At 35.6% G+C, this 17,018-nt stretch overlaps 1 protein-coding gene across 3 annotated transcripts in view; it reads right to left on the reverse strand.

Moving 5' to 3' along the window:
- The window catches only part of MCF2 (MCF.2 cell line derived transforming sequence), a 107,616-nt gene that overhangs the window by 63,125 nt on the left and 27,473 nt on the right, over positions 1 to 17,018 (reverse strand). For all 3 annotated transcript variants that reach the window (XM_017499915.2, XM_017499917.2, XM_017499916.2), the window contains exons 2-3: positions 5,960 to 6,028; positions 860 to 974 (exon numbers count right to left, since the gene is read on the reverse strand). In XM_017499915.2, the coding sequence (XP_017355404.2) occupies positions 860 to 974; positions 5,960 to 6,028 (184 nt within the window). The remainder of the gene's footprint in view (positions 1 to 859; positions 975 to 5,959; positions 6,029 to 17,018) is intronic.

Here is a 17,018-nt window from a genome sequence, read left to right on the forward strand (position 1 = left end):
TAGAATAATGAAGATAGGTCACTAAAATTGATTTGAAATGCTATATAATCTTGGGTGTGGGAAAACTTAAAAGATAACTGTCCTTCATGCTATCAGATTTAACTTTCCATGCAATTCATCATGAGTCAATGATCCATTCACTCATTCAAAATAACACTGCTAAATCTATTTTTCTAACTCTAGTGTGCTCCTTGAGGAAATGCAGCTTAATGGAAAATATAACTTCTATTTGCCCTAAAAAGATCACTTTCAAGCTTCAATAGGTACATTGTAAGTTTCATTCTTTCAGATTTGATTTTTGTTCATGAGACTCTGAATTTTATCATCCTAGATTTGTGTCCTCTTGTTCTTCAGAGTTAGTAACTAGAAAATGCTTCCTTTGAAAATTTTGTCTTTAACATAAATGAAATTTCTAAGAAACCTTTCGAAACTTTCCATTTTAAAGCATTCTAGTTCCAAACAATTTTTATTATCAAGACATTCCTCCTAGTATCTCCTAGTATCACTATTGAATATACTTAAGATTTGGTCTTCTTGTGTTATATTCAGAAGGAAGGAAAAATGGCTGTCCTCGCTCTTGGCTGGTAATATTTCCTTTTAAGCAAATTAAAGTATTTATGTTTCATAGGAACAAGTACTCCTAGATCCCCAATTTTATTTTCATAGACCATCAGTATAATTTTTGTAACAATTTAGGTAGCTGCCAGCTTCTCCTTCTAAGTTGTACTTCTTATCTACTTTGAAGTTAGCTGATTATTCACAAAAATAATAATAGCTATATCAAGCCATTTTCCTGTTATGACATCCAGATGGATATGTGATATAAAGTGAATTGAAAAATTGTAACGAAATATAATACCTTGCAATAGATGTCAGGTAAGTAAGCACTTTTGCTATTACTTCCTCCGGTATACATCTAAAATTACAGTTTTCTGGAAATGTAATAATCCAAGCATTGTCCTTTCCCCGGCCACCTATAATAATAGAAAAAAATCCACTGAATTTAAAAAGTATATAACAATGAGGCAAGGAAGAGGATTTTAGATATGAATACTGTTTTGCAGCAACACAATGTTATAAGGATTATGATCTCCACACAAACCAAAATGGCTCCAAGTTCCTGACACTTTAAAAAGTGGCAGAGTAGTTTCTCAATAAAAAAGGAAAAAGAAAGAGAGTAAAATGAATGAATATAGTCAGAAGAAAATGTCATAAAATACATATAATAAATATAGTTGAAAATAGCTGATTCCCCAAACTGGACAACCAAGAGGTTCGGAAATAACTGCTTTCTATACCAATGAGCCTAAATTCAAAATGAGTGACTGACGGCTTGACAGCAAGTGGAAAACTTGATATAATCAATCTCTTAGTGTCATAGTGAGCAGGAAAAGATACAGAGCACACTATAGGAAATAGGTGATGGTTTAATGTGTTTATGGAAGAAACAACCAAAGCAATAACGACAGGAATGATATAGGAATTTTATTAATGCAAAGAAACATGACAAATTCCCTGTGGGTTAACATTCAATGTTAACCTGGGTTCAGCCTGGGTCGGTGTCCAGGCAGAAGCGTAGGATTGTGGAAGCTCCCCACAGGCCCATGCAGCCATTAACCTGGAGCAGTTGTATCCAGCAGTATCTTGACCAAGTGGGTGACCTTGACCCCCGGTAAGCATGGATCCCAGGGTTTATAGGTGAGGCTGCCCTAAGCTCATTTCCATAGGAACTAGGAATAGTGGTAACTGTCATAGGGATTCTTGGTGGGGGAATGATTGCACTGGCTCTGGGCTTTCATTCTGGTCTCTCCACCTGTTTCTCTATCCATCCCAGTAGCCCTCTATGCAGCCTGGAGGATGAAAAATACTGAAAATGAAAGCCACCTAAGTGCAGAGATGAGCCTTACATGTGTTTAAGGTCCACATCTGCAACCAGCCTAGCACCTACGTAGAGCATGAATGCTCAACAAAGTGCTAAATAGAATTTGAAGAATTATTTTAGGAGAAAAGTTGCAAGCTGGCCTTTGAATTTAGCTCACTAATAGAAACTTTTTGAGTTTAGCTGTAATTTTTATTTGGCTGAATTTAAGTGAATAAAGATGTACAAATATTTTTAATTTAATCTGCAATAAAAATATGACAGTAGAAAAGGATATAGGCCAGGCACAGTGGCTTATGCCTGTAATCCCAGCACTTCGAAAGGCCAAGGTGAGAGGATCACTTGAGGTTAGGAGTTCAGGACCAGCCTGGCCAACATGTGGAAATCCTGTCTCTACCAAAAATCAAAAATTAGCTGGACGTGGTGGTGCATACCTGTAATCCCAAGCTACTCAGGCAACTGAGGCAGGAAAATCGCTTGAACCTGGGAGGTGGAGGCTGCAGTGAGCTGAGATCACACCACTGCACTCCAGACTGGGCAACAGAGCAAGACCCCATTCCCCCCCTCAAAAAAAAAAGAAAAAGAAAAGGATATAAAATGGAATCATAACAATATTCAGTCCAAAAGAAGACAGAAATGAAAGAAAACAAAGAACACATGGGACAAATGGAAAAATCTACCATCTTACATTTGTATTTTCCTTATTATAAGATAGTAAGATGGTAGATTTAAATCCATCCATATGAATAATCACATAAAATGTCAATGACCTAGACACTGTAATTAAAAGTCAAAGATCATCAAACTGAATAAAAAAGAAAGACCAAATTATATGCTGCCCACAAAAACACATGTTATAAATATAAACGTTCAAATGTATCCAAAGCAAAGGATAGAAAAAGATATACTATGACAATACTAAACAAAACAAAGCTGTCTAATATTTGACAAAGTAGATTTCAGAGTAAAAAATATTACTAGATATTAAAATGATCATTTGATCATGATAAAGTGGTCAATTCATCAATGGGACATAATTTTAAATGCTTATGCGCCTAATAACAGAACTTCAAAATACGCAAAGCAAAAATTGATAGAGCTACAGGGAGAAATAGACAAATTCACAATTTTAGTCAGAAATTTCACTACCCATCTCTCAATAATTGATAGAACAAGTAGACAAAGAATTTGCAAGGATATTGTGTACCTGAACGACAGTCTCAACCAACATGACCTAATTGACATTTCTAGAAAACTCCATCCAACAGAAGCAGAATACACTTTCTTCTCTAGTACACATGGAAAAAGATCAGATAAATTATTTGCCTCAATATTTACCAAAGGTAATTTGAGAGAACTCATTCCCAAATTAATTTTTTAATCAAACTAGTCCAAAGTACTAAATCAAAAGGTTATTAATCTTCACTGTATGGTATTCTAGAATTAAAGAGTAGAGTGAAAATAATCACTGATAATAAATGACATCCACTCAAGAGTTGTTAAGAAACTCAAAGGAGAAACTGTATAATTCTGAACCAAGAGATTTAGTGAATCTTTAATCAAAGGGCCTCTATAAGTAGAGTATGGTATAGAACTAGTAATATAAATAATACGTAATATATAATGTAATAAATATCTTAAATATAAAATAACTACATACTTGCCAAACAAGCTAGTCACTCTAGTTAAGGACAGAACCATCTAGCACTTAGGCAAATTATACTTATCAAAAAAAAAAAAAAAAAAAAAACCGGCAGTAAGGCTCCTATAAGAGTAAATTATCATTGACTAATCTATAAGCTATTATTAACACTGAACACCTACAAGTACTGTCCTAAGTAGTAAACTTGTGAGAAGAGAACAAAAGAGCTATTTATATTCCAAATTGGAACGTTTTAATTATTATTATTTTTTTTGCCATTGGGAACCCTTTCTTCAAAAGAAGCTATAGGCAGAAGCATTTTAAAAACAAATACAAAGGCCGGGCGTGGTGGCTCACACCTGTAATCCAAGCACTTTGGAGGCCAATGTGGGCGGATCACCTGAGGTCGGGAGTTCAAGACCAGCCTGACCAACATGGTGAAACCCCGTCTTTAAAAAAAAAAGGAAAAAAAAATACAAAAAGCAATTAAGGAAGGAAATGTGTAGAGTGAGGTCTGAATGAGTGCGGCAAGCCCTGAGGACGGTTCTATTTAGAACACAGTTTAGAAAACATAGATAATCTTAAGTAAAATCTCCAAAACTTAAAAGTAAACCTAACACACTGCTAAATTTACTGACACTGTCACACATTTATGCCACTTATAAAATAAAACATAAAGCCATAATTAAGTCGTCACTAATTCACAGTTACCACTAATTAGAATCATTTTTAATTAAGCTTTATCATAAGTGTAATTATAATCATTTAAAAGCAGAGGCCAGGTTGGGTGCAGTGGCTCACGCCGAAGCACTTTGGGAAGCCAAGATGGGAGGATCGCTTGAGGCCAGGAGTTCAAGACCAGCCAAGGCAACATAGCAAAACACTTTTACTATAAAAAATATAAAAATTAGCCAGGTGTGGTGGCACACTCCTATAGTTCCAGCAACTTCGGAGGCTGAGGTGGAAAGATCACTTGAACCAAGGAGTTTATGGCTACATTGAGCTATGATCGTGCCATTGCACTGGAGCCTGGGCAAAGGAGCAAGACATTGTCTTTAAAAACAATAAATAATGACAATAAAAGCAGAGGCCAGATTGAAGTGTCCAATTAGGATCGCTTATAAAGTAAAAGTTAGTTTAGTGAACTGAGCATGTAGGTGCCATTTCTAGGAGAATTAATTAAACTATTTAAAAGGAATAAGATAGTTTTTTGTACTCTCGACACCTAAGAAGCACTCGTCTTTATAAAAGCAATGTATTAATATATACCGGTAAGTTTTTCTTTATCTGCTTAATATGACAAATATAATCTTTAATGACATAATTCAAATTACTCTAATACCTGAGAGTAATTTGCTTGTTTTTAAGCAAAACTTTCCTTAAAGTCTGACCAAAAGCTAAAGGGGTGGGATGGTTTACTATAGTTACATCTCTGAAAATGTGTAATGCTATTTAGTGGCATTGTTCACAATAGACAAAGGGTAGAAGCAACCAAAGTATCTATCAATGGATGAACAGATAAACAAAATATGGTATATACATAAAATGGAATATTATTCAGCCTTAGAAAGGAAGGAAGTTCTGACACATGCTACACATCGATGAAACTTGAAGACATTATGCTAAGTGAAATAAGCCAGTCAAAAAAGACATATACCATATGATTTACTTACATTAGGTACCTAGGACAGTCAAATTCATAGAGACAGAACGTAAAATTGTGGTTGACAGGGGCTAGAGAGAGGAAAGAATGAAATGGGGGGTAATTGTTCAATGGATATAGAGTTTCAATTTTGCAAGGTTTGAAGTTCTGGAGATGGTGGTGGCAATGGTGGCACAAAAATGTAAACACACTTAATGCCGCCAAACTGTACTCTTAAAAATGGTTAAAATGATAAATTATATGTTAAATATATTTTATCACAATTACTAAAAATTACGTACAAATATATATATATATATATGAGAAAAATCAACTTTATAATATATAAATGAAATCCTAAAAAAAAAACTTAGTGCATGCTGATTATTTAGTGAGTGCAACTTGCCAGCATTTGTAATAAACATTGGAGTAATCAAAGAATTTGCCTCAGCTGCTCCCCTCCCACCCAGCCTGCACCCACCTAGGAGACATATTCTACTTTCAACTATCATAGATTTTTGAAGACTCATCTGAAAGTCAAATGTACAAGAGTGGTAAGGTCGGTTTTACTCACATATCTAAAATGTTTAAAACTTCTAATTATTCTCTAAATGTCCATTTGTTTAGAAACTAGGTGCACTATGTATAAATGTTTATTAAAATAGTGCTTCTCAAATGAATATATATAACAGCTCTGTAGAGAGAGACAGAGAGAGAGATATTTATATAATAGGTACCAAACTAACTGCTAATCAAGTCATATATCTATCTGGACTATATATAAGAAAGTGCTTACCAGACAGGAAGGCGATGTCTTGCATTAAGAAATGACTGATGTCCCTTATACAGAGAAGCAGATTCGTTTCTATGACAAACAAGAAAAGAGAGGAAATTACATACATATTAAGGTACAGCATTACATGATTTTAGACACAGGATTTCTCACTGTGTCTAAAATTATTCTGGGAGTCCCACAGGTCTGTGTCCATAGACACCGCTGATCTCTTTGCTCTTCTCAGCTACATGGCAAGGAAATCACGCTCTTGAAAATATCACTGAATAAGTAGAACCAGTGACCTACTTCTCAGAATCTATGCCCAAGACATAAACTCTCACCAGAAAGCCAAGGACAAAGATGCAAACTCCAGGACATCCAGATTTATCTGAAGGGTAGATAACCATGGGGAGACACTGTAGCAGATTGTCTTCCACTTCTGATAATGCCTTTCATTCTACAAAGCTTTATTAGCCATTACAAAGTGCTTTTTGGATTTTTTAATCTTATTGAATCCTTAAAAAAATCCCTGAGGTGGGTATTGTTATCCCATTTTACAAGTGGTGAACCATATAGGCTTCTGAGTCTAGATAGATGTGGATTCAAATCCAGCTTCTTACATTTACTGGCCATGGAAATATGGGCAATTTAGTTAGCCTATCTAAACTTTAGTTTCCTCAGCTATGAACTGGGCATAATGATATCTACCTCACAAGGTACCGTGCAAACGAAATTTGAAATGCCTGGCATACTGGTAGGTGTTCAATAAATAGTAGCATATTAACTCATTTTTTATCATTATAGATGAAACAATATCCATGCATTTTTCAATGTGCTTTTATTGTCCCAGATCTTAAGTGTTAACTTACAATGTACAATTCTAGTGAACTCTATAGGTGCCAAAAAATCAAAGTACACTACCTGCCTCTGGTCCATGAACAAGGATAACTTTTTAAAAGAAAATGGGTCATCAAACTAGGCTATTTTGGCTTGTCAGTTTTAATGCCTGTGGTTCCACATCTCTTACTGAAGCCATATTTTTCACCTGCTTTCTGATACAAAGTGCCTTCAAAGTCCTGATCTCTGGTGGTGTCAGCCTGATGATGCTTACCATTCTCAGTGCTCCTCAAATTATACCACATGAATGTGGTTTATAAAGGATAATCCTCAAAGGAATTTTAAAAAAAGAGTTCTCAGTGGTTCCACAATAGACAGTGGAATAAGTTATCTGTTACAGAACAATCCTCCCAACACATGATTTGAAACATAAAGCAATTTTAATTGACATTTATTTTCCTAAGATACATGCCATTACAAATCTCTACTTTGTCAAGACATAAAAGTCATTTCTTAAAAATGTGATGTAATTTTATATATTTAGACTCTTGATATATTTCAGACCAAGGCATACACATTTACACATACAGTTATTCTTCCCATGCTAGATGTTTAATCAGATAAAAGAATGTGTTTATAACAGCCACAAACATGTGTCCCATATTGACATTTTTAGGATGGAGCCATAGAAGAAAAGTGAGAATGAGGGTAATAAAAAAAATACAAGAACTCTCTCTCCCCTCAGGAGCCTCTAAAAGTGGCAATAGCTGAAACATGTTCTACTTTTTATTTCTTTATTATTATGATTATTATACTTTAAGTTCTGAGATACATGTGCAGAATGTGCAGGCTTGCTACACAGGTATACATGTGCCATGATGGTTTACTGCACCCATCAACCCATCATCTACATTCAGTATTTCTCCTAATGCTATCCCTTCCCTAGCCCCCCAACCCCCAACAGGCCTTGGTGTGTGATGTTCCTTTCCCTGTGTCCATGTGTTCTCATTGTTCAACTCCCACTTATGAGTGAGAACATGCGGTGTTTGGTTTTCTGTTCCTCGTTGGTTTGCTAAGAATGATGATTTCCGACTTAATCCATGTCCCTGCAAAGACATGAACTCATCCTTTTCTATGGCTGCATAGTATTCCATGGTATATATGTGACACATTTTCTTTATCCACTATATCATTGACGGACATTTGGGTTGGTTCCAAGTTTTGCTATTGTGAACAGTGCTGCAGTAAACATATGTGTGCATGTGTCTTTATAGTAGAATGATTTATAATCCTTTGAGTATATACCCAATAATGGGATTGCGGCTTCAAATGGTATTTCTGGTTCTAGATCCCTGAGGAATCACCACACTGTCTTCCATAATAGTTGAACTAATTTATGCTCCCACCAACAGTGTAAAAGTGTTTCTAATTCTCCACATTCTGTTTTTTCCTGACTTTTTAATGATCACCATTCTAACTGGCATGAGATGATATCTCATTGTGGTTTTGATTTGCATTTCTTTAATGACTAGTGATGATGAGCTTTTTTTCATATGTTTCTTGGCAGCATAAATGTCTTCTTTTGAGAAGTGTCTGTTCATATCCTTTGCCCACTTTTTGATGGGGTTGTTTTTTTCTTGTAAATTTGTTTAAGTTCCTTGTAGATTATGGATATTAGACCTTTGTCAGGTGGACAGATTGCAAAAATCTTCCATTCTGTAGGTGGCCTGTTTGCCTGTTCACTCTGATAATAATTTCTTTTGCTGTACAGAAGCTCTTTAGTTTAGTTAGATCCCATTTGTCAATTTTGGCTTTTGTTGCCATTGCTTTTGGTGTTTTAGTCATGAAGTCTTTGCCCATGCCTATGGCCTGAATGGTATTGCTTAGGTTTTCTTCTAGGATTTTTACGGTTTTAGGTCTTATGTTTAAGTCTTTAATGTATCTTGAGTTAATTTTTGTATTAGGTGTAAGGAAGGGGTCCAGTTTCAGTTTTCTGCATATGGCTAGCCAGTTTTCACAACACCATTGGTTAAATAGGGAACTCTTTCAACATTGCTTGTTTTTGTCAGGTTTGTCAAAGATCAGATGGTTGTAGATGAGTGGTGTTATTTCTGAGGCCTCTGTTCTGTTCCGTTTGTCTACATATCTGTTTTGGTATCAGTACCATGGTGTTTTGGTTACTGTAGCCTTGTAGTGTAGTTTCAAGTCAGATAGCATGATGCCTCCAGGTTTGCTCTTTTTGCTTAGGATTGTTTTGGCTATACGGGCTTATTTTTGGTTCCATGTGAAATTTAAAACGTAGTCATTTTCTAATTCTCTGAAGAAAGTCAATGGTAGCTTGATGGGGATAGCATTGAATCTATAAATTACTTTGGGCAGTATGGCCATTTTCATGATATTGATCTTCCTATCCATGAGCATGAAATGTTTTTCCATTTGTTTGTGTCCTCTCTTAGTTCCTTAAGCAGTGGTTTGTAGTTCTCCTTGAAGAGGTCCTTCACATCCCTTGCAAGTTGTATTCCTTGGTATTTTATTCTCTTTGTAGCAATTGTGAATTGTAGCATGTGAGTTTGCTCATGATTTGGCTCTCTTTAAGTCTGTTATTGGTGTATAGGAATGCTTGTGATTTTTGCACATTAATTTTGCTGAAGTTGCTTATCAGCTTAAGGAGATTTTGGGCTGGGAATATGGGATTTTCTAAATATACAATCATGTCATCTGGAAACAGAGACAATTTGACTTCCTCTTTTCCTATTTGAATACCCTTTATTTCTTTCTCTTGCCTGATTGTCCTGGCCAAAACTTCCAATACCATGTTGAATAGGAGTGGTGTGAGGGGGCATCCTTGTCTTTTGCTGGTTTTCAAAGGGAATGCTTCCAGTTTTTGCCCATTCAGTATGATATTGGCTGTGGGTTTGTCATAAATAGCTCTTATAATTTTGAGATACGTTCCATCAATTATCTAGTTTATTGAGAGCTTTTAGCATGAATGGGGTGTTGAATTTTATCAAAGGCCTTTTCTGCATCTATTGAGATAATAATGTGGTTTTTGTCATTGGTTCTGTTTATGTGATGGATTATATTTATTGATTTGTGTAAATTGAACCAGCCTTACATCCCAGGGATGAAGCCAACTTGTTCGTGGTGGATAAGCTTTTTGATGTGCTGCTGGATTCGGTTTGCCAGTATTTTATTGAGGATTTTCACATCAATGTTCATCAGGGATATTGGCCTGAAATTTTCTTTTCTTGTGTTTCTTCCAGGTTTTGGTATCAGGATGATGCTGGCCTCATTAAATGAGGTGGAGAGGAGTCCCTCTTTCTCTATTGTTTGGAATAGTTTCCAAAGGAATGGTACCAGCTCCTCTTTGTACCTCTGGTAGAATTCACATGTGTTCTACTTTCTAAATGAGAGAGCATCAGACATAAAAATATTCCTGCATAATAAGAGACCCAAATTTCTCCTTTGCTTTGATCAGTAGGAACAAGTATAAAGATAAACTGATGCATTTTATGCCAGGTGGAAGATCTGGAAATACTAATATGTACAACTCGATTCCTCCAATATCACTCAGACTCTTGCATAGCTATGGAAACGATGTCCACTTACTCTACATTTTAAGCACTCATGTAATGAGAGAGGCCTCAGGACACAAAATAAAAGTCTGTGGGCTGGGAGTGGGAGCACCAGGGCCTAGTGTGAGCCGGACTACTGAGCTGCTCTGTAATTTTCAACAAGTCACTCCCCACCCCTCACCTCATTACCCCATTTTATTTTTTATTTGTTATTCAGGTAAAAATATACATATAAAATTTACCATTTTAAGTGTACAGTTCAGTGATATTAAATACGTTTCAATTCTTTTTTTCCTCTTCATCGCCTCCCCGCTACCTTTCCCAGCCTCTGGTAACCACCAATTTACTCTCTATCTTCATGAGATCCATTTTTTTAGCTCTCACATATTAGTGAGAACATGCAGTATTTGTGTTTTTGTGTTTTTCTTATTTCACTTTACATAATTGCCACCAGTTCCATTCATTTTGCTGCAAATGAGAGGATTTCTTTCTGTTTCATGTATGAATAACATTTCATGGTACATATATATATACCATATTTTCTTTTATCCATTCATCTGTTGAATGGCACTTAGGTTGATTCCATATTTTGGCTATTGTAAATAGTGCTGCAATAAACATGGGAGTGTAAACACCTCTTCAATATATTGACTTTCTTTCTTTTGAAAATATACCCAGCACTGGAATTGTTGAATTCTATGGTTGCTCTATTTTTCATTTTTTGAAGAGCCTCCATACTGTTTCTCATAGCGGCTGTACTAGTTTACTTTCCTACCAACAGTGTGCAAGAATTCTCCTTTCTCCACACCCTCAACAGCATCTGTTATTGCCTGTCTTTTTGATACAGGCCATTTTAACTGAGGTGAGATATGCCATTGTAGTTTTGATTTGCATTTCTCTGATGATTAGTGATGTTGAACATTTTTTCATATACCTGTTGGTCATTTTTATGTCTTCTTTTGAGAAATGTCTATTCAGATATTTTGCCCATTTTATGAATTGAATTATTTGGGTCCTTTGCTGTTGAGTTGTTTGAGCTCCTTACACATTCTGCTTATTAATCTCTTGTCAAATGGATACTTTGCAAATATTTTCTTTCATTCCGTGGATTGTCTCCTCACTCTGTTGATTGTTTCCTTTGCTATGCAGAAGGTTTTTAGCTTGATGTGATCCCATTTGTCTATTTTTGCTGTGGTTGCCTATGATTTTGAGGTTTTGCACAAAAAACTCTGCCCAGACCAATGTTCTGAAAAGTTTCCCCAACATTTTTGTCTAGTCGTTTCATAGTTTCAGGCTTTCAGTTTAAGTCTTTAATCCATTTTGATTTTATTTTTGTGTCTGGTGAGATACAGGGATCTAGTTTCACCCTTCCACATATATTTATCCAGTTTTTCCAGCACCATTTATTGAAAAAATTTCCTTTCCCCATTGTAGGTTCTTGGCAACTTTGTCCAAGATGACTTGGTTGTAAATGTACAGATTTATACCTGGGTACTCTATTCTGTTCCATTGGTCTATGCGTCTGTTTTATGCCAGTATCATGCTGTTATGATTAGTATAGCTTTGTCGTAAATTTTGAAGGTATGTAGTATGATGCCTGCAGCTTTGTTCCTTTTGGTCAGGACTGCTTTGGCCATTTCAGGTCTTTTGTGATTCTATATACATTTTTAGAATTTTTTTCTATTTCTCTGAAGCAGGCCTTGGAATTTGATAGAGACTGCATCAAATCTGTAAATTTCCATGGGTAGTATTGTTCTTTTAACAATATTAACTCTTCCAATCCATGAACATGAAATATATTTCGAATTTTTTGTGTCCTCTTCTATTTCTTTCATCAAATTCTATAGCTTTCCTTATATAGATCTTTCACTTCTTTGGTTAGATTGATTCCTAGGTACTTTATATTTTTGTAGCTATTGTAAATGTAATCAGATTGCTTTCTTCACTTCTTTTACAGATTATTTGCTGTTAGTGTATATAAATGCTACTGACTTTTGTATATTAACTTTGTATTCTGCACCTTTACTGAATTTGTTTATCAGTTCCAACAGTTTTTTTTATGGAGTCTTTAGGTTTTTCTGGGTACAAGGTCATGTCATCCACAAACAAAGCTAATAAGGCTTCTTTCTTGCCAGTATGGATACCCTTTATTTCTTTCTCTTGCCTAGTTGCTCTGGCCAGGACTTCCAGTGTTATGTTGAATAAAAGTGGCAAAAGTGGGCATCCTTGTCCTGCTCCAGTTCTTATATGGAAAGCCTTCAAATTCAGTACAATATTAGCTGTGGTCATTACTCCCACTTTAGAAATGAGGGCAATATGGTAAATGCTTTCTGAAGTACCTTGCATTCTGTGAGATCCAACAGCATAAAATCCATAAATATAAAAAAGGCTGATGCTTTCTATCATAAAATGTAGCCCACAACTGTGCCAATGAAATAACATTTCCATACTAATGAAAAAGGATGAAATAACGGTTACAAGAGAAAATATTACCACTTTAATAAATGATCAAGTTCTGGATTGAAAACAGACAGGGGAAGGAGATAACACAAGAAGGGCAACAGAAGACACAGTTATCATTGAGCAGCTGCAAGGGACAAGGTAAGATTGTTGCTGAGAACAAAGACAAACAGAAAACACTGACTTTCGATAAAGCTGTGACATTGAGTTACACCCAGCTTTGTACCTGACCTTCTTGAATTTCCACACAGATATTTTCCTGAAATATAAAAATGAGAACAAATAATTTATAATGTTTCTATTGCTGAAGTTTTAAATTCATTATCTTAAAGCATGATAAATTAAAAGCCTAGATCACCAAAGCTGGATCAAGTCTACATTACAGCATGTTCCTTGTTGACTAGATTGACATTTGATAGGAAGGTGGTCAAGCTGTCCTATGTAGAAAACCCAAGTCCTCACGAATAAAAAGGATGCATTCTCCTTACATTGGGCTTGATGCTAAGCCCAAAAAGAGCTGATTTAGAAGAAAAATAAAGGGATGTAACTCAACAGGTAACCTGAGAAACACCCTTAAAAACACCCTAATGGAGCAAATCACCATTTTAAGACTTCTGCTGAAAATCCATATGCTTGTACAGTTAAACACAGACACAAATTGAAAACAAAAGTCAAAAAAAGCACTTGCCAATTCATTCATTCCTACATATGATCAAAAGCGAAAGAGTCAAGCAAACATATCATTAATATTTATTTTATAATTTAAAAGGTAGTTGTGCCAATGAGGATACAAGCTTAGAAATCCAAATACAAATTTTTAAAGTTCTAAAATGTGTGGTATAATGGCTCACAGAAAGAAGGAAGGTATACCCATCCAATCACTTGCTCTAGGCTGGCTGTGTCACATGTAAACATGCAGAACATGCTTCACTTCAATACAGGGTGTACTTTAAAGTTCTTAAAGATTTATTTTGCATTCATTCACTTTTTAAACAAATATTTATTGAGTGTCTACTATATGCCAGATTCTGTTCTAAGCTGTATTTAAACAGATGTTCTAAAGAAAAGTAAAGGTTCACAATCAAATAAGTTTGTGAACTATTTGGGGTTAAACACACTGCAACATTTCCTAGTAAATACACATGTACACGTTGTGACTCCTTGGGTATGGGCTATGTATGCAGTGTTTCTCAAACCTATTTGATCAGGTTCGGTCAGTCAGTTTATTGGTGGGTTAGTTGTTGGATGGTTGTTTTTTCCCCTCAGAGACAGAAAACAAACAGAAAGCAATAGAGAGAGCTATCAAGACTCCATATGAAGAAGCACTTTGTTCTAAAGTCAGAAATATCTGTAGATAAAATGACTTCCATGGAAGATAGACAAGCCCTTCCCTATCACTAATAGTGTTCAAACAAAAGCCAAGCTGCTCTGTGGTAAGGATGCTAGAGAGAAAAATCAAGCATATAGTTGATTGGAATAGATTATGTTTTTCGTATCTTTTCGAATAAGATTTAATACTATATTCTCAGTGACAGCAAGTGATTCTAGGAAAAGAAAGCAAAAAGTCTGTATACTCATGAGTTTGGAAGGGGTCAGTAAGGGAGGTAAGAGGAACTTAGTTTTTATGTTCCAAATTTTAAATTAATAGAATTCTGAGTCATATTCATTTGTCTTGTGATTTGTTTATATTTTTACCTTAAGAATATGTAAATGTTCATCTTCAATATCCAAGAATCCTCTATAAGAAGGAAGAGATTGGAGACTTAAGTGAATATTGTTCCTTCAGTAAATTAAATTGGATTAAGCAATGTGTGGGGTTTTTTTCCTGTAATGAATGGTTTCCTTGTGAAATTATTTTCAGTATGGAAATCAGTGTGTGGAGATATGATGTTAAATGCTCCAGAAAGATTATAGAAAATCTGATGTAATATCCTATTGTCTCATTATGCAACAACACAGAAATTAAGATCACAAATGCAAAATAAAAATTTCCCAACAAGCAATTATTAACAAGGAAACTTTCTTTGGTAACAGTTCAAAAAACTTGAAATGTAAGATACATTATGAGTAGTTACAAATACAGGGTCAAAATTCTTTCAGCCTACTATGTCAGAGTGAAGCCTCTGCTAAAAAAAGATTTTGTTTTGTTTCGTTTTGTTTTTTGAAACAAAGTCTCACTCTGTCGCCCAGGCTGGAGTGCAGTGGTGCGATCTTGGCTCATTGCAACCTCTCCCTCCTGGGCTCAAGCCATGCTCCAACCTCAGCCTCCCAAGTAACTGGGACTACAGGCGCATGCCACCACACCCAACTAATTTTTCTATTTTTTGCAGAGACGGGGGTCTCCTTATGTTGCCCAGGGTGGTCTGGAACTCTGGGCTCAAGTGATCCTCCCACTCTGACCTCCCAAAGTGATGGATTACAGGCCTGAACCACCACACTCGGCCAAATGATCTTTTAAGAATTACTTCTCTCAGAATCTTTGCCTTCATGATTTGAGTACATATCAGCATTCCAGGAATTTAACCCAGACTAAGTTTACTAGTTACTCCTATGGAGTTAATGATAGTTTTAAAATTAAGTAAATTGGTATCTATAAGCATTCCCATTTTATACAAAACATTTTTACTTCAGATTCTAGAGTGTAACAGCAATAATTCCAACCCTTGAGCTTTATTTCACAGTGACACTCTCTCATGTCCATTTATCCAACCTCTCTGGGTTTTCTATTCATATACAATAGAAGGATATGGGTTCTGAACCAGGCTGCACACACATGCCACATCATCCAAGCACTACAGAGCCATAGCAAATAAACTACTTAAAAGAGCAAATGCCTCTTTTCTCACATGGTTTCCTAAAAATAAATAAGAGGCAAAAACAGAGCACAAACAAATAAAAATAGAAAGGGAAATGTCAGCCAGAAAGGTAGTCTCTTCTATGGCAATAAACTCATTGCCACCACCTATATGAAAACAGACTGAGAAAGTGTAGTAAATGAACAATAGTTACCATTTGCTAAGCAAATAGTATTTACCAAACACTATGCAAGGCACTGTATATCAGCTTCTCTGGTCCTAACAACAATCGTCCAAGGTTGATAGTAAAACACTTATCTTGCAGACAAGTTAACAGGCTCAGAGAGGCTACCATTCATGTCCTTATTCATTTGAAAGACTCACATTGAACAAATGCCAGGTGCCAGATGCCAGGCACTGTTTATAGGCAAAGTAGAATCTAGTAGGGGATTTAGAAAAGCTTTTACCATGTCATCTATCTAGTTCCCTAAACTTCAGAGAGGTCATCTAAAATCTGTACTCAGAAGGCTATACTCAATTTACTAATGCAAATTACTAACTAGATATGACTCCATAACCTCCCATTTTCTTCAAGGATAGGTTTCATCCCAAACCATGTCGACAATGTTTATATAAACTCTTTTGCAAGAAACCCCATTATTTTTACACCCTGAAATTCTCAACAATGATGCTTACTTTTAGCAATGATTTCTTTAAAAGTTCCCTATTTCTGATGAGCAGAACAGATAAAATTAGGTTTTGAGTCCTAAATCCTGTGCAAGGCAGATGGTATTCTATGTGTATATTTTTTCCCTTTCAATCTGAACCTCAGATACTCTATACTATCTGTAAATAGTAATGACTTAGCACATGCAACAAATTGAAGTGTTGTCTTGACAAATGTTATGCTTTAAAAGGTGAAACAAATAAAAGAGTAATTCTGAAATTATCACAAAATTAATTCCCCATTGGACCACAGTAGAATAATCTGTGCAGTGCTTTGTTCTGCAATAAAGGTACAATGTAAAAGACATGCATAATTCTGTGCTAACAAAATAAAATCAAGATTTCATACTAAATCCTTTTCCTGCTAACACCTACTGCAGCCTCCTTCCAATCTATTGTGTAATTCAATTCACCAAATATCCACTGGGTTCTTGTTTGCCCCTCTCTGCGAGGTGCTATGGCCCATGGGAATATAAACAGAGTTCCTCACCTCATACAGCATAAAAATTAAGAGAAGATACAAATATTTATAAACTACTGGCCATAATATAAGGCAGTATAGTACACACTAGAATAGAAATATGCAATATAAAGTATGGAGAGAGGAGAAATGAGGATGGGAGAAAAGGGAAGGTTTAATAGATGATGAGACATGTAAGATTGGTCTTCAAAATTGATTAGGATTCA

The sequence above is a fragment of the Cebus imitator genome, unplaced genomic scaffold (genome assembly GCF_001604975.1).
Source record: "Cebus imitator isolate Cc_AM_T3 unplaced genomic scaffold, Cebus_imitator-1.0 Scaffold262, whole genome shotgun sequence".
NCBI classification, from domain to species: domain Eukaryota; kingdom Metazoa; phylum Chordata; class Mammalia; order Primates; family Cebidae; genus Cebus; species Cebus imitator.